The 17,097-nt window shown below is 42.9% G+C and overlaps 1 protein-coding gene across 2 annotated transcripts in view; it reads right to left on the minus strand.

The window, feature by feature from the left end:
• Positions 1-17,097, minus strand: part of LOC118361011 (plexin A3) — a 130,800-nt gene that overhangs the window by 42,697 nt on the left and 71,006 nt on the right. For both annotated transcript variants that reach the window (XM_035740695.2, XM_035740696.2), the window contains exon 9: positions 12,296-12,410. In XM_035740695.2, coding sequence (XP_035596588.2) covers positions 12,296-12,410 — 115 coding nt within the window. The remainder of the gene's footprint in view (positions 1-12,295; positions 12,411-17,097) is intronic.

The following is a 17,097-nucleotide window of genomic DNA, read 5'->3' on the forward strand; positions in this document are numbered from 1 at the left end:
AAATGTATGAGCGCGTTAAATTATTATGTGACGTGCAGTCATATTCAGATCCTGATTGGTCAACAAGTTTATTTGACACGTCAAATAGTGTTATTTGACATGTATCTTTTTTGACACACAAAGACCCAAACAGTGTTCCATAGAAATCCTGGTTGAGAATGAAATGACTGAACAAATGAACAACGAAACAGCACAGGAAGTAATTGAAAGAAATAGGTTTTGATGATGTTTTACTGGTAATGGGGACATACCTAAGTGCGAACAAAATACCTTTTTGGTCAGTGTGGTGTGTGTAACCTTTATTTAACTAGGCAAGCCAGTTAAGAACAAATTGTTATTTACAATGATGGCCCGGATGACACTGGGCCAATTGTGGGCAGCCCTATGGGACTCCCAATCGCCGGATGTGACACAGCCTGAATTCGAACCAGGGACTGTAGGTAGTGATGCCTCTTCCACTGAGATGCAGTGCCTTAGACCGCTGCGTCCATGTGTGTGTTAACTATTTAACTGTACTAGTATGCTTAAAAGGCCACAAAAAATGTTAAGTATTGGTTATCGGTATCGTTTTTTTGGGCAAGGACAATATTGGATATCGGTATTGGCTAAAAATGTCACATCGTTGCATCCCTATATTGAATACATCATTTAAACATTCTGTCACGTTCTGACCTTTATTTCCTTTGTTTTGTCATTATTTAGTATGGTCTGGGCGTGAGTTGGGTGGGCAGTCTATGTTTGTTTTTCTATGTTTTGGGGTATTTCTATGTTTCGGCCTAGTATGATTCTCAATCAGAGGCAGGTGTCATTAGTTGTCTCTGATTGAGAATCATACTTAGGTAGCCTGGGTTTCACTGTGTGTTTGTGGGTGATTGTTCCTGTCTCTGTCTTTGCACCAGATAGGACTGTTTAGGTTTTCCATGTTTATTGTTTTGTAGTGTTCATGTGTACATTTACGTATTAAAAGAACCATGGACACTTACTACGCCGCATATTGGTCCTCTGATCCTTTTCGCCTCTCCTCTTCGGAAGAAGAGGAGGAAATCCCTGACACATTCACAGTGTAGGTAGGAAAATGTATGTGAACCCCTAGCTAATTGGAGTCAGAAGTCAGCTAACCTGGCGTCCAATCAATGAGACGAGATTGGAGATGTAGGTTAGAGCTGCCTTGCCCTATAAAACACACTCACAAAATTTGACTGTGCTATTCACAAAAAGCATTTCCTGATGTGAAACATGCCTTGAACAAAAGAGATCTCAGAAGACCTAAGATTAAGAATTGTTGACAAAAGTATCTCTAAAAGCCTTGATGTTCATCAGTCCACGGTAAGGTAAATTGTCTACAAATGGAGAAAGTTCAGCAATGTTGCTACTCTTCCTAGGAGTGGCCATCCTGCAAAGATGAGCACAGCGCAGAATGCTCATTGAGGTTAAGAAGAAGCCTAGAGTGTCAGCTAAAGACTTACAGAAATCTTTTGAACATGCTAACATCTCTGTTGACGAGTCTACGATACATAAAACACTAAACAAGAATGGTGTTCATGTGAGGACACCACGGAAGAAGCCACTGCTGTCCAAAAAGAACATTGCTGCACATCTGAAGTTTGCAAAAGAGCACCTGAATGTTCCACAGCGCTACTGGCAAAATATTCTGTGGACAGATGAAACTACAGTTGAGTTGTTTGAAAGGAACACAACACTATGTGTGGAGAAAAAAGGCACAGCACACCAACAACAAAACCTCATCTCAACTGTAAAGTACGGTGGAGGAAGCATCATGATTTGGGTCTGCTTTGCTGCCTCAGGGCCTGGACAACTCGCTATCATCGACGCAAAAATTAACTCCCAAGTTTATCAAGACATTTTGCAGGAGAATGTTAGGTAATCAGAATGGCTTCAGCAGAAGAAAATACGCCTTCTGGAGTGGCCCAGTCAGTCCTGACCTCAACCCAATTGAAATGCTGTGGCATGACCTCAAGAGAGCAGTTCACATCAGACATCCCAAGAATATTGCTGAACTGACCAGTTTTGTAAAAAGGAATGGTCCAAAATTCCTCCTGACTGTTATGCAGGTCTGATCCGAAACTATGATGTCTAAACTGGTTATTATCCTGGCTGGGTTCTGTGTGATGTCTAAACTGGTTATTATCCTGGCTGGGTTCTGTGTGATGTCTAAACTGGTTATTATCCTGGCTGGGTTCTGTGTGATGTCTAAACTGGTTATTATCCTGGCTGGGTTCTGTATGATATCTAAACTGGTTATTATCCTGGCTGGGTTATGTATGATGTCTAAACTAGTTATTATCCTGGCTGGGTTCTGTATGATGTCTAAACTGGTTATTATCCTGGCTGGGTTCTGTATGATGTCTAAACTGGTTATTATCCTGGCTGGGTTCTGTATGATGTCTAAACTGGTTATTATCCTGGCTGGGTTCTGTATGATGTCTAAACTGGTTATTATCCTGGCTGGGTTCTGTGTGATGTCTAAACTGGTTATTATCCTGGCTGGGTTCTGTATGATGTCTAAACTGGTTATTATCCTGGCTGGGTTCTGTATGATGTCTAAACTGGTTATTATCCTGCCTGGGTTCTGTATGATGTCTAAACTGGTTATTATCCTGGCTGGGTTCTGTATGATGTCTAAACTGGTTATTATCCTGGCTGGGTTCTGTATGATGTCTAAACTGGTTATTATCCTGGCTGGGTTCTGTATGATGTCTAAACTGGTTATTATCCTGGCTGGGTTCTGTATGATGTCTAAACTGGTTATTATCCTGGCTGGGTTCTGTATGATGTCTAAACTGGTTATTATCCTGGCTGGGTTCTGTATGATGTGTAAACTGGTTATTATCCTGGCTGGGTTCTGTATGATGTGTAAACTGGTTATTATCCTGGCTGGGTTCTGTATGATGTCTAAACTGGTTATTATCCTGGCTGGGTTCTGTATGATGTCTAAACTGGTTATTATCATGGCTGGGTTCTGTATGATGTCTAAACTGGTTATTATCCTGACTGGGTTCTGTATGATGTCTAAACTGGTTATTATCCTGGCTGGGTTCTGTATGATGTCTAAACTGATTATTATCCTGGCTGGGTTCTGTATGATGTCTAAACTAGTTATTATCCTGGCTGGGTTCTGTATGATGTCTAAACTGGTTATTATCCTGGCTGGGTTCTGTATGATGTCTAAACTGGTTATTATCCTGGCTGGGTTCTGTGTGATGTCTAAACTGGTTATTATCCTGGCTGGGTTCTGTATGATGTCTAAACTGGTTATTATCCTGGCTGGGTTCTGTATGATGTCTAAACTGGTTATTATCCTGGCTGGGTTCTGTGTGATGTCTAAACTGGTTATTATCCTGGCTGGGTTCTGTATGATGTCCAAACTGGTTATTATCCTGGCTGGGTTCTGTATGATGTCTAAACTGGTTATTATCCTGCCTGGGTTCTGTATGATATCTAAACTGGTTATTATCCTGGCTGGGTTCTGTATGGTGTCTAAACTAGTTATTATCATGGCTGGGTTCTGTATGATGTCTAAACTGGTTATTATCCTGGCTGGGTTCTGTATGATGTCTAAACTGGTTATTATCCTGGCTGGGTTCTGTATGATGTCTAAACTGGTTATTATCCTGGCTGGGTTCTGTGTGATGTCTAAACTGGTTATTATCCTGGCTGGGTTCTGTATGATGTCTAAACTGGTTATTATCCTGGCTGGGTTCTGTATGATGTCTAAACTGGTTATTATCCTGGCTGGGTTCTGTGTGATGTCTAAACTGGTTATTATCCTGGCTGGGTTCTGTATGATGTCTAAACTGGTTATTATCCTGGCTGGGTTCTGTATGATGTCTAAACTGGTTATTATCCTGCCTGGGTTCTGTATGATATCTAAACTGGTTATTATCCTGGCTGGGTTCTGTATGATGTCTAAACTAGTTATTATCATGGCTGGGTTCTGTATGATGTCTAAACTGGTTATTATCCTGGCTGGGTTCTGTATGATGTCTAAACTGGTTATTATCCTGGCTGGGTTCTGTATGATGTCTAAACTGGTTATTATCCTGGCTGGGTTCTGTATGATGTCTAAACTGGTTATTATCCTGCCTGGGTTCTGTATGATGTCTAAACTGGTTATTATCCTGGCTGGGTTCTGTATGATGTCTAAACTGGTTATTATCCTGGCTGGGTTCTGTATGATGTCTAAACTGATTATTATCCTGGCTGGGTTCTGTATGATGTCTAAACTAGTTATTATCCTGGCTGGGTTCTGTATGATGTCTAAACTGGTTATTATCCTGGCTGGGTTCTGTATGATGTCTAAACTGGTTATTATCCTGGCTGGGTTCTGTATGATGTCTAAACTGGTTATTATCCTGGCTGGGTTCTGTATGATGTCTAAACTGGTTATTATCCTGGCTGGGTTCTGTATGATGTCTAAACTGGTTATTATCCTGGCTGGGTTCTGTATGATGTCTAAACTGGTTATTATCCTGCCTGGGTTCTGTATGATGTCTAAACTGGTTATTATCCTGGCTGGGTTCTGTATGATGTCTAAACTGGTTATTATCCTGGCTGGGTTCTGTATGATGTGTAAACTGGTTATTATCCTGGCTGGGTTCTGTATGATGTCTAAACTGGTTATTATCATGGCTGGGCTCTGTATGATGTCTAAACTGGTTATTATCCTGGCTGGGTTCTGTATGATGTGTAAACTGGTTATTATCCTGGCTGGGTTCTGTATGATGTCTAAACTGGTTATTATCCTGGCTGGGTTCTGTATGATGTCTAAACTGGTTATTATCCTGGCTGGGTTCTGTATGATGTCTAAACTGGTTATTATCATGGCTGGGTTCTGTATGATGTCTAAACTGGTTATTATCCTGACTGGGTTCTGTATGATGTCTAAACTGGTTATTATCCTGGCTGGGTTCTGTATGATGTCTAAACTGATTATTATCCTGGCTGGGTTCTGTATGATGTCTAAACTAGTTATTATCCTGGCTGGGTTCTGTATGATGTCTAAACTGGTTATTATCCTGGCTGGGTTCTGTGTGATGTCTAAACTGGTTATTATCCTGGCTGGGTTCTGTATGATGTCTAAACTGGTTATTATCCTGGCTGGGTTCTGTATGATGTCTAAACTGGTTATTATCCTGCCTGGGTTCTGTATGATATCTAAACTGGTTATTATCCTGGCTGGGTTATGTATGATGTCTAAACTAGTTATTATCATGGCTGGGTTCTGTATGATGTCTAAACTGGTTATTATCCTGGCTGGGTTCTGTATGATGTCTAAACTGGTTATTATCCTGGCTGGGTTCTGTATGATGTGTAAACTGGTTATTATCCTGGCTGGGTTCTGTATGATGTCTAAACTGGTTATTATCCTGGCTGGGTTCTGTATGATGTCTTAACTGGTTATTATCCTGGCTGGGTTGAGGTTATTGCTGCCAAAGGAGGGTCAACCAGTTATTAAATCCAAGGGTTCACATACTTTTCCCACCCTGCACTGTGAATATTTACACGGTGTATTCAATTAAGACATGAAAACGTATAATTGCTTGTGTGTTAGTAGTTTATGCAAACTGTGTTTGTATATTGTTATGACCAATTTATGCAGAAATCCAGGTATTTCCAAAGGGTTCACAGATTTTTTTCTTGACACTGTATATTTTGTTGCGAATGCAGCTAGCTAGTTTAGCCTACTCAAACACCCGGCTGAAACAGAGAGGGATGCTATGCTAGCTAGCTGGCTATGGCTATCCAACACTGGAACTCTTCCAAGTCAAGGTAAGGTTTTGGTTTTATAAATGTATTGCCATTGGGACCAGCCGGTGTAACTGCTAAACTTCTTGCTGACTGCACACTGTACTCCATGATTGTAGTGGGTTTACTAACAAGTTAATTCTAGTAGCTATGTTGACTATGGCGTTAGCTAATATGGTGACAACGATGTAAGCTGTGTGTAGCGGTTAGCGGATATGATATGAAAGTTTGGCTTGGAAAGTTTTCTTCAGCTGGTCAGTGACAGCTGATGTGTTTTGCACTGAAGTCCACAAGCGAAGTGAAAATGTGAGAGGAGGAGAGCCTATAGATGCGAGAAGGAATTATACAAGCAAAAATATCATGCTGCTTGTATGTGATCAGGGTTGTATTCATTCTGCCGATTGTGTTGAAAATCGTTTCTTAAACGCATGTAAACGGAATGAAACGGGGATAAACATACCTGAATTTGTCCAATGGAAACGCTTGTTTGTAACTGTTGGACTAATGATTACACCCTAGATCAGCTAGATGTTGGCAAGAGTGTATAAGGTGGTATAGAATCTGTCACTGTCTGTCACCATGATTACGTTAATTTTCCTCTCGACCTTGAACATTGTAAACGTTGAATCATAGGTTTGGTTGTGTAGCAACCTCATGATGGGTAAAGAGAAAACCTGAGTCTCATGTAGTAGCTTAAACCTATCAATGTTACATTGAGCTGGGTGAATGGAATATGAATGACAGTCATCCAATATGCTGTAATAGCCATGCTCATAACAAAAGATTTGTCCTCCCTCATCTTAAACCTCACGACTGCCACTGCTGGCTATGCTATAAGACATGTAATACATGTGAGGCTAATGCAATAAGCCATGTAATAGAGGAGCAGTCCCTCCTCGGTGGTAGGCCTACAGTACAGTAACAGTATAGTCTCTGAGGCAGCTGTATATTCTCCCCCAGCAGAGCCGTTCCCTAATGCTGATTAGCACCCCATTAAGAAAGCCCGGGAGTTTACAGCCTGTTGACAGTGTTTCCATTAACCTTATTGTGCATATCCCAGTTATCACACAGCTAAGCACTTTTCTCTGTTGAAACATTAAAAGCCAGAGATGGTAGTGAGGTATAATTTTTCTCTCTCTCTCTCTCTCTCTCTCTCTCTCTCTCTCTCTCTCTCTCTCTCTCTCTCTCTCTCTCTGAAAGCAGTGACTAGCAAAATCGGGCTGTTGCTGCTTACATATGCGTACATTTCTCCTTCACCATTGCTTAGCCACTGTTCTTTCCCTTTTCTATTTCTCCTCTCTTAATCCCATTTACAGTCTCCATTCGCTGTAGTCCTTGAAATGGGCTCCCTACGCGCGTTAGAAAAAAACCACAACCCTCCAAATCATCTGAGAGCTGCTCCAATTAAACGCTAGCTACACGGCAGGCTCCTAATTCTTCCTAATCAAACTCAAACTAGTAGCATCTAAACTCAACGTGGGAAATATATGGATTGAACACTGGCAGTTTACTATTCTGGACTCCAGCATCTTCTACAATTTATGGATAGATTTTTATTTTATTTTATTACTAATAGAAAAGCAACCATGTTTTTTTTTTAAAGAAGAAAAAAAAGAACTGTTATGATATCATAGCTGACATAGCTGACAACCCTTGATGATAGAGAAGGATTCAAGCCACTTTGTGCCACAAAGACCGGCAGACTGAGGCAATAGAAAGTTCTCACATATAGGCTGTTACCAATAACAAAGCATGCAGGGAACCAATCTGATCTTGATGTTTTACTTGCAAAGTCTTTTGTAGCTTATCTTTCTTGTTTGGCATGAGAAGAGAAGACAGGGGGGGTTCTTATGCTTCTCCTCAGTGGGTTGTACAGTGGCCTCTGGGTTACACAGTGAGTAATGGGCCAAGTTGATTTCTGTGGCCGTGGAGGGGGCTCGGTAATGGGCTACTGGTGACAGATGCACACAGTGTCACTTCCTGTCTTGCTGAGGCACTGAACCTCTTTTGCCGTCCCCACCGCTGAGTGCCAGGACCACTGCCATGCTTCCTGCCGGGCTAATGGCTCCTCGGTCACTCATCCCACAATTAATTACTGGGCCATCACTCGTTAATAAAGGGCCGTCCCACTGAGACACAGCACCGAGGGGAACAGAGGGTTGTTTTTGAGAGCCCAGCAGAGCGCTGTTTGATCTCAGGGGCCCTCTGGGAAAGGCCAATATGAAAATGTGTCTTTGAGCTCTCACTAAATATTAGGAGTCCCAGTGAGACGCTCCCCCTGAGCTGGCGAGGAGCTCCCTTTAAGGTTAAAGATCTGCATGGTGTAATTAACTTTAGTGTAATGATTAATGTGGGGGAAATGTGGGACGGAGCAGGCTGCACAGTATCTATCTGCCAGCCTGTCTGTTTGTTGGGCTCTGTGGCTGGCTGGTGGGGCCAGAAGATTTTCTTCAGATGGAAAATCGATTCCTACTCTGATACTCTCAACTGAGGAGCTGAGGCTGAGAATAAAAGAGCATCCTTGGCCGTGAACAACTCTGCGATCTCTCGGTTTAACCAACCAATTAATGTAGTAAATAAGGAACCTTTCACATCACAAAGCCTGTTTCCAAACTCTGTATGCAAGATTTGGACTCTACCCTTACATTTGCAGCACAGCAACTTTTTAAACCCATATCAGGTTTCAGTCATTCAAAACATTCCCCTCTCAGAAACCAAACAGTTTACGGCTGCTGGTTCCCACAGGGATGACTTTTCCCACCCTAATGAATCTGGTGAAGGACCAGTAATGAGCTATATATCTCATGTCAATAGTAGTCATTATCACATCACTGAATACACCAAATGATGACGCTACCTAATCTAAAAAGAACACATGACTAAATAAATAAATAAAATAAATGATTTAAAATGAGCCTATAGATACATACAGAATGAAACTTTTATTCAGGGGGGAAGGGTTTGTTTCTTATTTCTCATTTCCTGTGAGCCATACATCCTTGTGGAGGACAGTGAGTTTGGACGGAGCTCAGTTCTGATCCAGTCCTATCTCTCTCTGCACACTCCTGGAATGAAGTAGGCCACTGTGCTGTGGATTATACAGTAGGATCTGGCAGGCTGGCGTGTCCTTGGAGAGACATGGGGGAGAAACCTGTTCTGAGTAGAGCAGCACATCTCCTCCCCCCAGCCCATAGCCCTCTCTCTTTCTGTTTGTCTGTTTGGAGTGCCCCCGCTGTTTCTCTGAAGCACCTCTCCAACCCAGGGCCAACAAAGCCCTGGTAGCACACTGGAGAACAGGGCTGCAGATGAGACACGCTCCACTGACACAATCACACACATATGCAACCACAGAGACACACTAGAGGGCTGCATTCCTGCGGGACCTGCATGTCCCGACAAAGATCATTGCTTCATGGGCTGTATTTTTTGACCTGCGGTTGGGAGCGGGCGGTCAAACAGACAGCTTTGGGATTCAAATATTTGTGTTTTCCCACAAATAATTTGGAAACGGTTGACTTTCTGCTTTGTATGCGTTAGCCTAGGCCGGGGTTGGGCAACTCCAGTCCTCTGGGCCTGATTGGTGTCACACTTTTGCCTCAGCCCCAGCTAACACACCTGACACCAATAATCAACTAATCATGATCTTCAGGTTAGAGTGTGATTAGTTTAATCATCTGTGTTTGCTAGGGATGGGGGAAACGTGCGACACCACTCCAGCCCCCCAAGGACTGGAGTTACCCATCCCTGGCATACCTCTTGTATTAAAAACACATCTTTGTTGCATTACTCACACATTCGCTGCTTCAAGTTCAGTAGCCTACCTCTCCTCTCCTAGCTGGGCATGCGAGATCAAGTGTGCCTACTATATGTGTAGTCTACAGGTTCAGTAGCCATACGTGGTGCGCGTGTGGTCTCAATTCAATAGAGTAGGCTATAGCCTATGCATAGACGGAGAAGAACGGGGCAGTTAGCTATCCAAGGAAATGTACTTCACAAATATGATTAGCCTCTAGTTTACTATATTGTCTAGAAATAAATAATGGTCAACCATATTTGTCTCCGTCTGAAAATCGTCCCTCCCCTAAAAGGTGGGCTATAAAACGGAGCTCAAGAGAAAGTGCAAGTCTCTCCAACTCTTCTCTCTTGAAACTATGTCTAGCCTATTGGCTGATATTGCCCAGTAAATACAGATAGCCTATATAATGGACCATGTGAGAATCTCTGGTAATTAAACATTTTCTTTGGTTATTTATGCGCATTTTGATATTGCCAATAGGCTGCCCAATTGCTGCGACCATGGCTGGCAAGTGAGCTGCGTCATATTCATCTAAAATAACATTGGATATATAACGTGGGAAATAATGTGGGACTGCGGTTGGTTCCGGAACCAGTTCTTGCAGTAGCGTGTGGGAGTCAGACAGAAAGTCAGCGGGTGTGGGCAGGTGTGCTATGAAAAGCCGTGGGTGGGAGCGGGTTGAATAAATCAGTACCACACAGACCTCTAACACACACACATATGCACACAGAGACAGAGACAGACACAGACACGCGCACGCACACAGATCCACACACTAACAATCTAAAACTTAAAAACTGAACAACTGACATTGACCACTGGACAGAAATACTATCTTTTGAATAATAGACCACTGTGCTTAAGTACAAAAAACGCGCTCTGGCAGCCAGGCCTACGTCAAAATAGATTTTCCCCCTCTGCTTTACTTTACAGCAAATGACAGTGAACTTGTTTAATCACAACATACCAGTTCAAGCCTACTTCTAAAATCCTCTTATGATATGTGTGCTCGTTTGTGAATCACCCCCTCTTTCTCCGTGGGGGTGGAGGAAGAAGAGACAATACTGACCTGCTTCTCCACCATATTCCCCCTCCAGTATCAACAGTGCATGAGTCACTCTTTTTCGCTGAGTAATTCCTTTTTTTTCTCCGAGGGAGATAAGGAGATTGTCAATCGTGGTACTGGGGGCAAGGAGGCTGGGGGAGGCAGTGACGGGCTGGCTGGCACATCCCTGCCGCCCTGCTGTTGGCTGCCTCTGTCTGATAAGCCTAGATAAGGCATCGCTTTGATGTTCAGTTAAGTGTCAAATTAAAATGTGCCAAAAGCCGAAGGGAGCGTGTTTCCACCCCCCTGTTACAAAGGGACGCTGCTCCTCTTTTCTCTTAACTTCTCTCCCTTACCCCCTGTCACCCCTGATCCTTATTCTGAACAGAGATGGCTCTACTTGTAAAGTAAGGTGGTTGTTAATTAGGGGATGTATTCTTATATGATGCTTGTATTAGTCAAATGACTGTTTCATCTTCTGTCTCCAATTCATTACGAATCATCCATTATGATTCTCCTGCTAAGAACACAGAATAATGAGGGCAATTTGCTTTATCCTGTTTGTTTCAACGTTCATTGCTAATCTATCAGCATTTTGTGTTATCAATCATGTTTGAACAGAAAATGGAACATGGTTTACAAGAGGGTAGAATCTTCTGTGAGAAGACAAAAACAGCAGATTGGGGGGGGGTCTGTCTGTATCCCAGTCATATAAAGGGTGTTAAGGTTCTGTAGGGCATCTCTTTCTGAAAAACAACCACCGCAATAAAGCTACAGTGTTAAGTCTGAGCCTCTCAATACCCTCCTTATATACTGCTGCCCTGGGATTCTCAGCTGGTCTGTGGACCAGTCAAGTGTGTAATCAATGTGTTCTGAGACACTGAGAAAGAGAGCGACGGGGTAAGGGTTGATGCAAAGCCATTATGAGATCCAGACAATTACTCTGGTGTCACTCCCTGTCACAGTAAACCATCATTTGGCCTAGTTTGATGGTTTGACACTCTCAGGGGCATTGGGGAAGGAGCAGAGGCATATAGACAATGTGGATTTTTATATATAACATCAAATAAATACACATTGTACCAGATATTATGACGTACAAAAAAAAAAATGTATTGTGAAACCACATCATAGCACATTAGTTTATTGTTAACCGAGAAGCTAGTGACCTTTCTGGTCAGTTCGCTAGTCAGCTCATGCTCTTCTTTCCTGCAATTTTTTTTTGAGAGGAATACTACAACTCACCTTAAAGTGCCTGCATGTAAACAAAGGGAATTACATTTGCTTTGAAAAGATGGGCGAACAAAACTTCTATGGTTCAATATGACAAAGAATTCCAAGTTTATGACTGAATGGGACTTTAAGACCACTCCAATAAGTTAGTTCCCAAACAGTGCCGACAATGTGTCCCGGTCGTAGTGAAAGCTCCGATTGTGTGGATCACACACACAACATTGGGACCAGTGTGTTAAACTATGGGGTCAGCCAGACCTAGGTTCACAGGACCATGACCAGGTTGGATTCTCCACGGGCTGTAAAAGGGCCACAGCGCTGAGGTCATATGAATAATAAAAGCAGACCGGCAGCTCCATGGACAGCCTTCCTGTCACCCCGGGGGCCTCATCCTGTGTTCAGTCTGCTGTAAGATGCCATTCATTAGTGTCTGTTCGGGTTATATAGTCTCTTACCTCCACGCTGCTGACGCGTCCCTCCTGGAAGGAGCACTCTGCCAGGTTGTTGGTGCAGATGTGGCGGTATTTACACCAGTTGCAGGGGAAGGGGCTGCTCACACAGGAGGTGCACCTGGGGAGAGAAGGGGGAGAGGGTGAACTCTCAGATTTAACAGCCTGACTTCGACTAAAGAGATCTACTGTCTGTGTGGATGAGAAGGGCTGCCTACAGATCTCCTGGTCAATATGTCATCAACCTCTCTGGTAAGCCTGCAGGGCCAATGGGCTAGGCTAGCATCATATTCTAGCTTCCTTTCAAGAAGTTAGAAATTAATTACAGCCTGAAAAGCTATTTCATCTGCAATCAAAATTATGATTCCAATTAAATAATGCATCTAAGGACTATGAAATACCCGTGGACCACTGACAGTCCCACCATCAATGATAGGCAACACAGGTAAACGTCAGACTCTCAGCGCATTGTAGGAGGACAGAATAAAAACTCAAGTGGTTTCCTTCCATGCTCGTTCCACTCTTACTCTGAGCCTTTCTGCGTTCCCCTCCGCCCCTCCTCCGCACTACAGCCTATTGCATTCTGAGCACAAAAAGGTCTGCATGAGGAGAGGAACATCCACTTTGTCCCATACTAATCATAGCCTTCCTCTGGAGACACGGTTCAAATCCCCTTTGGAGGGTACTCAGCAGTCTGCTCACACTGACTCCTTAGCTACACTGCACTGTATAATCTCCAGGCTGACTGCTGCCTCCCTGTCGGTGTGGGGGATATCGGAAAGCATTCTGCAGGCGAGCCACATTTCATATACACCTGGAAATAATACCAACACATTTTCAATACGGTGGACTGGCTACTTGTCGACCATGTTAATATAGCATTTGAGTCCGTGTATTCGTAGAGATTTACAATGCCTGCTCTACACATATAGTATACCTCAGCAGCCCTGACTCTTGTGAAATGAATGAAAATGCCTGCTTTAATATGAGAACAATGAGTGCCACTGGCTGTAGGCTGGTGCAGTGCTGCCTTCCACTGCAGAGGGAGGGGATCTGTTGTAAATACTGTGTGCAGATCAGCATGTCTTGACTGAAATATGCAATATGCTGCGTCAGGGGTATAAACTCCATCAATTCACTTTGGTCTAATTTCAGTGAAGTCTGAGAAACACAGCACGGCCAAAACTTGACACACTGATGAAGTGAGTTTCCTTCCTAACATCACTGCTTGGAAGTGGATTCAGTAGCCAATCGGAGTGGTGTTTCTGGAAACTGGTCAAATCAAATCTTATTAATCACATGCTTCGTAAACAACAAGTATAGACTAAAAGTGAAATGCTTACTTATGGGCTCTTCCCAACAAAGCAGAGAGAAAGAAAATAGATAAATAATAGAAAAGTAATAACACTTCATAATACAAGTAATAATAAATACACAATGAGTAACGATAACTTGGCTATATATACAAAGTACCAGTACCAAGTCGAGGTCCAGGGGTACGAGGTAATTGAGGTAGATATGTACCTATAACTAGGACTATAGTACAGTTGAAGTCAGAAGTTTACATACACCTTAGCTAAATACATTTAAACTCAGTTTTTCGCAATTCCTGACATTTAATCCTAGTAAAATCCCTGTCTTATGTCAGTTAGGATCACCACTTTATTTTAAGAATGCGACATGTCAGAATAATAGTTGAGAGAATGAAGATGATTGAGAGAATGCCAAGAGTGTGCAAAACTGTCATCAAGGCAAAGGGTGGCTACATTGAAGAATCTCAAATATAAAATATATTTTGATTTGTTTAACAATTTTTTGTGTTATTTTATAGTTTTGATGTCCTCACTATTATTCTACAATGTAGAAAATAGTACAAAAAATATGTAAAAAAATAACCTTGAATGAGTAGGTGTGTCCAAACGTTTGACAGGTACTGTATATCTCTGATCTTTTATCTCCATATGAGCCAGGACGCAGCTTGAGATCCTCTGGCAGACCATTCCAAAGTCTAGTTTGAAAACTAAAGCAGACCGGGCATTTGCCATTTGGGCCCCTAGACCTTGGAATGGTCTGGCAGAGGAGATCAGGCTTGCAGATGCAGTGCCTCTTTTAAATCCCTGCTGAAGACATACTACAGTATTATAAAAATACTTGATTTCACTGTAAGATTTTAATGAGCTATCTTGTTTCTTTCTCCTTCCTTCTGTCTATGTTTCTTTGTTAGCACTTTTATTTTATTTGATCATTTTATGATGTGAAGCACTTTGTTACTTGCATTGAAAAGCGCGATACAAATAAAGTTGTTATTATTATTATTATTGGAATGCCTGTGGAAAATATGACTGACAGGTAAATAATGGAGATAGGAAGGGGAGAACTGAAAGGTGTTGCAGGGGAGACGAGAGAGAGAGCCTTAAAAGGTATCCCAGAGATGTAATCATTTCTTACCTTCCAGTCTTACAATAAGAAGCTTTTGTGCCTAAATGCCTAAAATGGCAAGGGGAGATACGGTGAAAGTATATAATCAGTCAGAGCTTCAGAGCTAGCTAACTTCCCTTTTACAGGTGGTCATTATCCCTGAGGATGCAAGAAGGGAAGGAGCTCTTACAAAATTGCGGGAGAAGAAAATGAGAGCCAACGTGGCAGGGCTGGGGTGAGTGAGTGAGTGCTGTCCACCAGCAACACCAGAGGGGGAAACAATTCAAGGGCTAAATGTTCCCACAGGGTTTTTGTGAAAACAGGAAATCTGGCTTGGCTTCAGGCAGACTACTCTGGCAAGGTAGGCCTCTGCTAGGTTGCCATGGCAACTGGCGAGCCCTGCATGGATTATGTTACCCTGCTTCCTTACACTAGAGAATTGATCGTTGTGTATGTATTCTGCCAGCCGACAAGGCCATTTTATTCTCTGACAAAAAAACGCATTCATTTAATAATAATAATAATAATAATAAGTAGAGCGCTTTTCAATTTACAGACGTAAATAACCAAGCTCTTTACATTGAGAGCAACCATTAAAATAACAATTAAAAGGGCTCTACAAATAAAAGGGCTAAAAAACATTAAGCGAGAAATTAACAGATAGCTAGCGGTCTAGTACTATACAAGACACAGTAGAGGAGGCAACAAGGTCAAAACAATAGAACTCGACACTAACGTACAAGACCAACGACAGACACCCCAACAGAGATCACATTAAGTGAAAGCCAGTTTAAAAAAGTTAAAGGCAGTGGTGGTCTGGGGCATGCGGAGGGTGTGAGGGAACTCGTTCCAGAACCCGGGGTCCGAGAGAGCAGAATGCTTGGTCACCCATTGTTTTTAGGCGTGTCTTTAGGACTGCAAGGAGTCTTTGACCATTTGACCGGAGTGAACGTGAGAACTGTTAAGGGCTGAGAAGTTCACTGAGGTATTGGGGACCAGAGGCATTTTTGAGGAATAACAGGAAGATTTTGAAGTTGATTTTGAATTGGATGGGTAGCCAGTGCAGGTAGGCTAGAATGGGGGTGTGATGTGGGTTCTTGTGAGGACCCTGGCATTTCTGTTCTGCACAAGCTGCAGCCTGTGGATGCCTTTTGAAGGGAGAGCACCAAGGAAGCCATTGCAGTAATCAAGTCGGGAGGTGACGAGGCAGTTGACCAGCTTTTTCAGATCAAGTTTGGAGAGAGCAGGACAGAGCCTGGTGATGTTTCTCAGGTAAAATTATTGTTTTTTTGCAGACTGGTTTTATGGGGTCGGAGAAAGTGAGGGAGGGGTCCAGTAACACTCCAAGGTTGGAGACGGAGGAGGACAGTTGGATGGAGTGGCCGCCAAGGTGATGGGATTGGTTTTGGTGTGATGGCGAGTGCCGATGAGGATTGCTTCTGTTTTAGTATTGTTGAGTTGAATGTGGTTGTTTGACATCCAGGCTTTGATGTCATCCAGACTGTTGGTGAGGGTGTGTATGAAAGAGAGGGAGTCTGGAGTTGTTTTTATGTAGATCTGTGTGTCGTCAGCATAGCAGTGGAAGTGGATGGTGTGTTTCCTGATTAGGAGACTAAGGGGGAGCATGTAGATGATTAATAGAATGGGCTCTAAGACGGAGCCTAGAGTGACGCCACAGGTGATCGTGGTGGGTTCTGACTTGGCATTTCCTTAGCCGCAAACAAATTATAGTAAGCATGTTTGGATGTGATGAAGACTGAGTTTGCCAGATAACCACTTTTTCTACGTTAACGTGTTCATCTTAAACTGTGAGGCATCATGTCAATTCAAAAACAATGGAAATATACACAATATTCAGTATGATACTGAGTGTCATACACTCCTCCATGTCAAAAAAAAGAACACTGACACCCACACCATCGACCCAGTGCTAACCGAGAGTCTTGTGCAGCTGAAATGCAAATGCACACATATGGCAGTAAAATGGTGCAGCTCCACAAACGAAGCAGAAGAAAGACGAGACCTCAGGCATGGAGCTCAGCACTTCACAGAAGCTGCAGCCAGCGAGAGGCTCTGAGTGAGGGGCTCTGAATGTTCCTAGGAGAGAGGCACAGTCCCATTGTTCTGCCTCAGCACAGATGTGGTCTGGAAGCCTGGCCCTACCCTGCGTGAGGCTGCTGCTGCTGTTCCAGACCAGGACCATCTGAAATCATATTAGCCAGCAGCATCTGGCCAGCCTGTCCAGGACGTTATCTGGTCATGTGTCCTGTGGTCGTATGATGGATAACAGCGACAAGGAGTATGGACGTAGCAGTGGGACATCACTCTGTGTATGGCATGATTGCCAGTTCTCATTGGTTTTGTCATTGTATTTTTGCTTTCCAACATGA

The sequence above is a fragment of the Oncorhynchus keta genome, chromosome 28, assembly GCF_023373465.1.
Source record: "Oncorhynchus keta strain PuntledgeMale-10-30-2019 chromosome 28, Oket_V2, whole genome shotgun sequence".
Classification (NCBI taxonomy): Eukaryota; Metazoa; Chordata; class Actinopteri; order Salmoniformes; family Salmonidae; genus Oncorhynchus; species Oncorhynchus keta.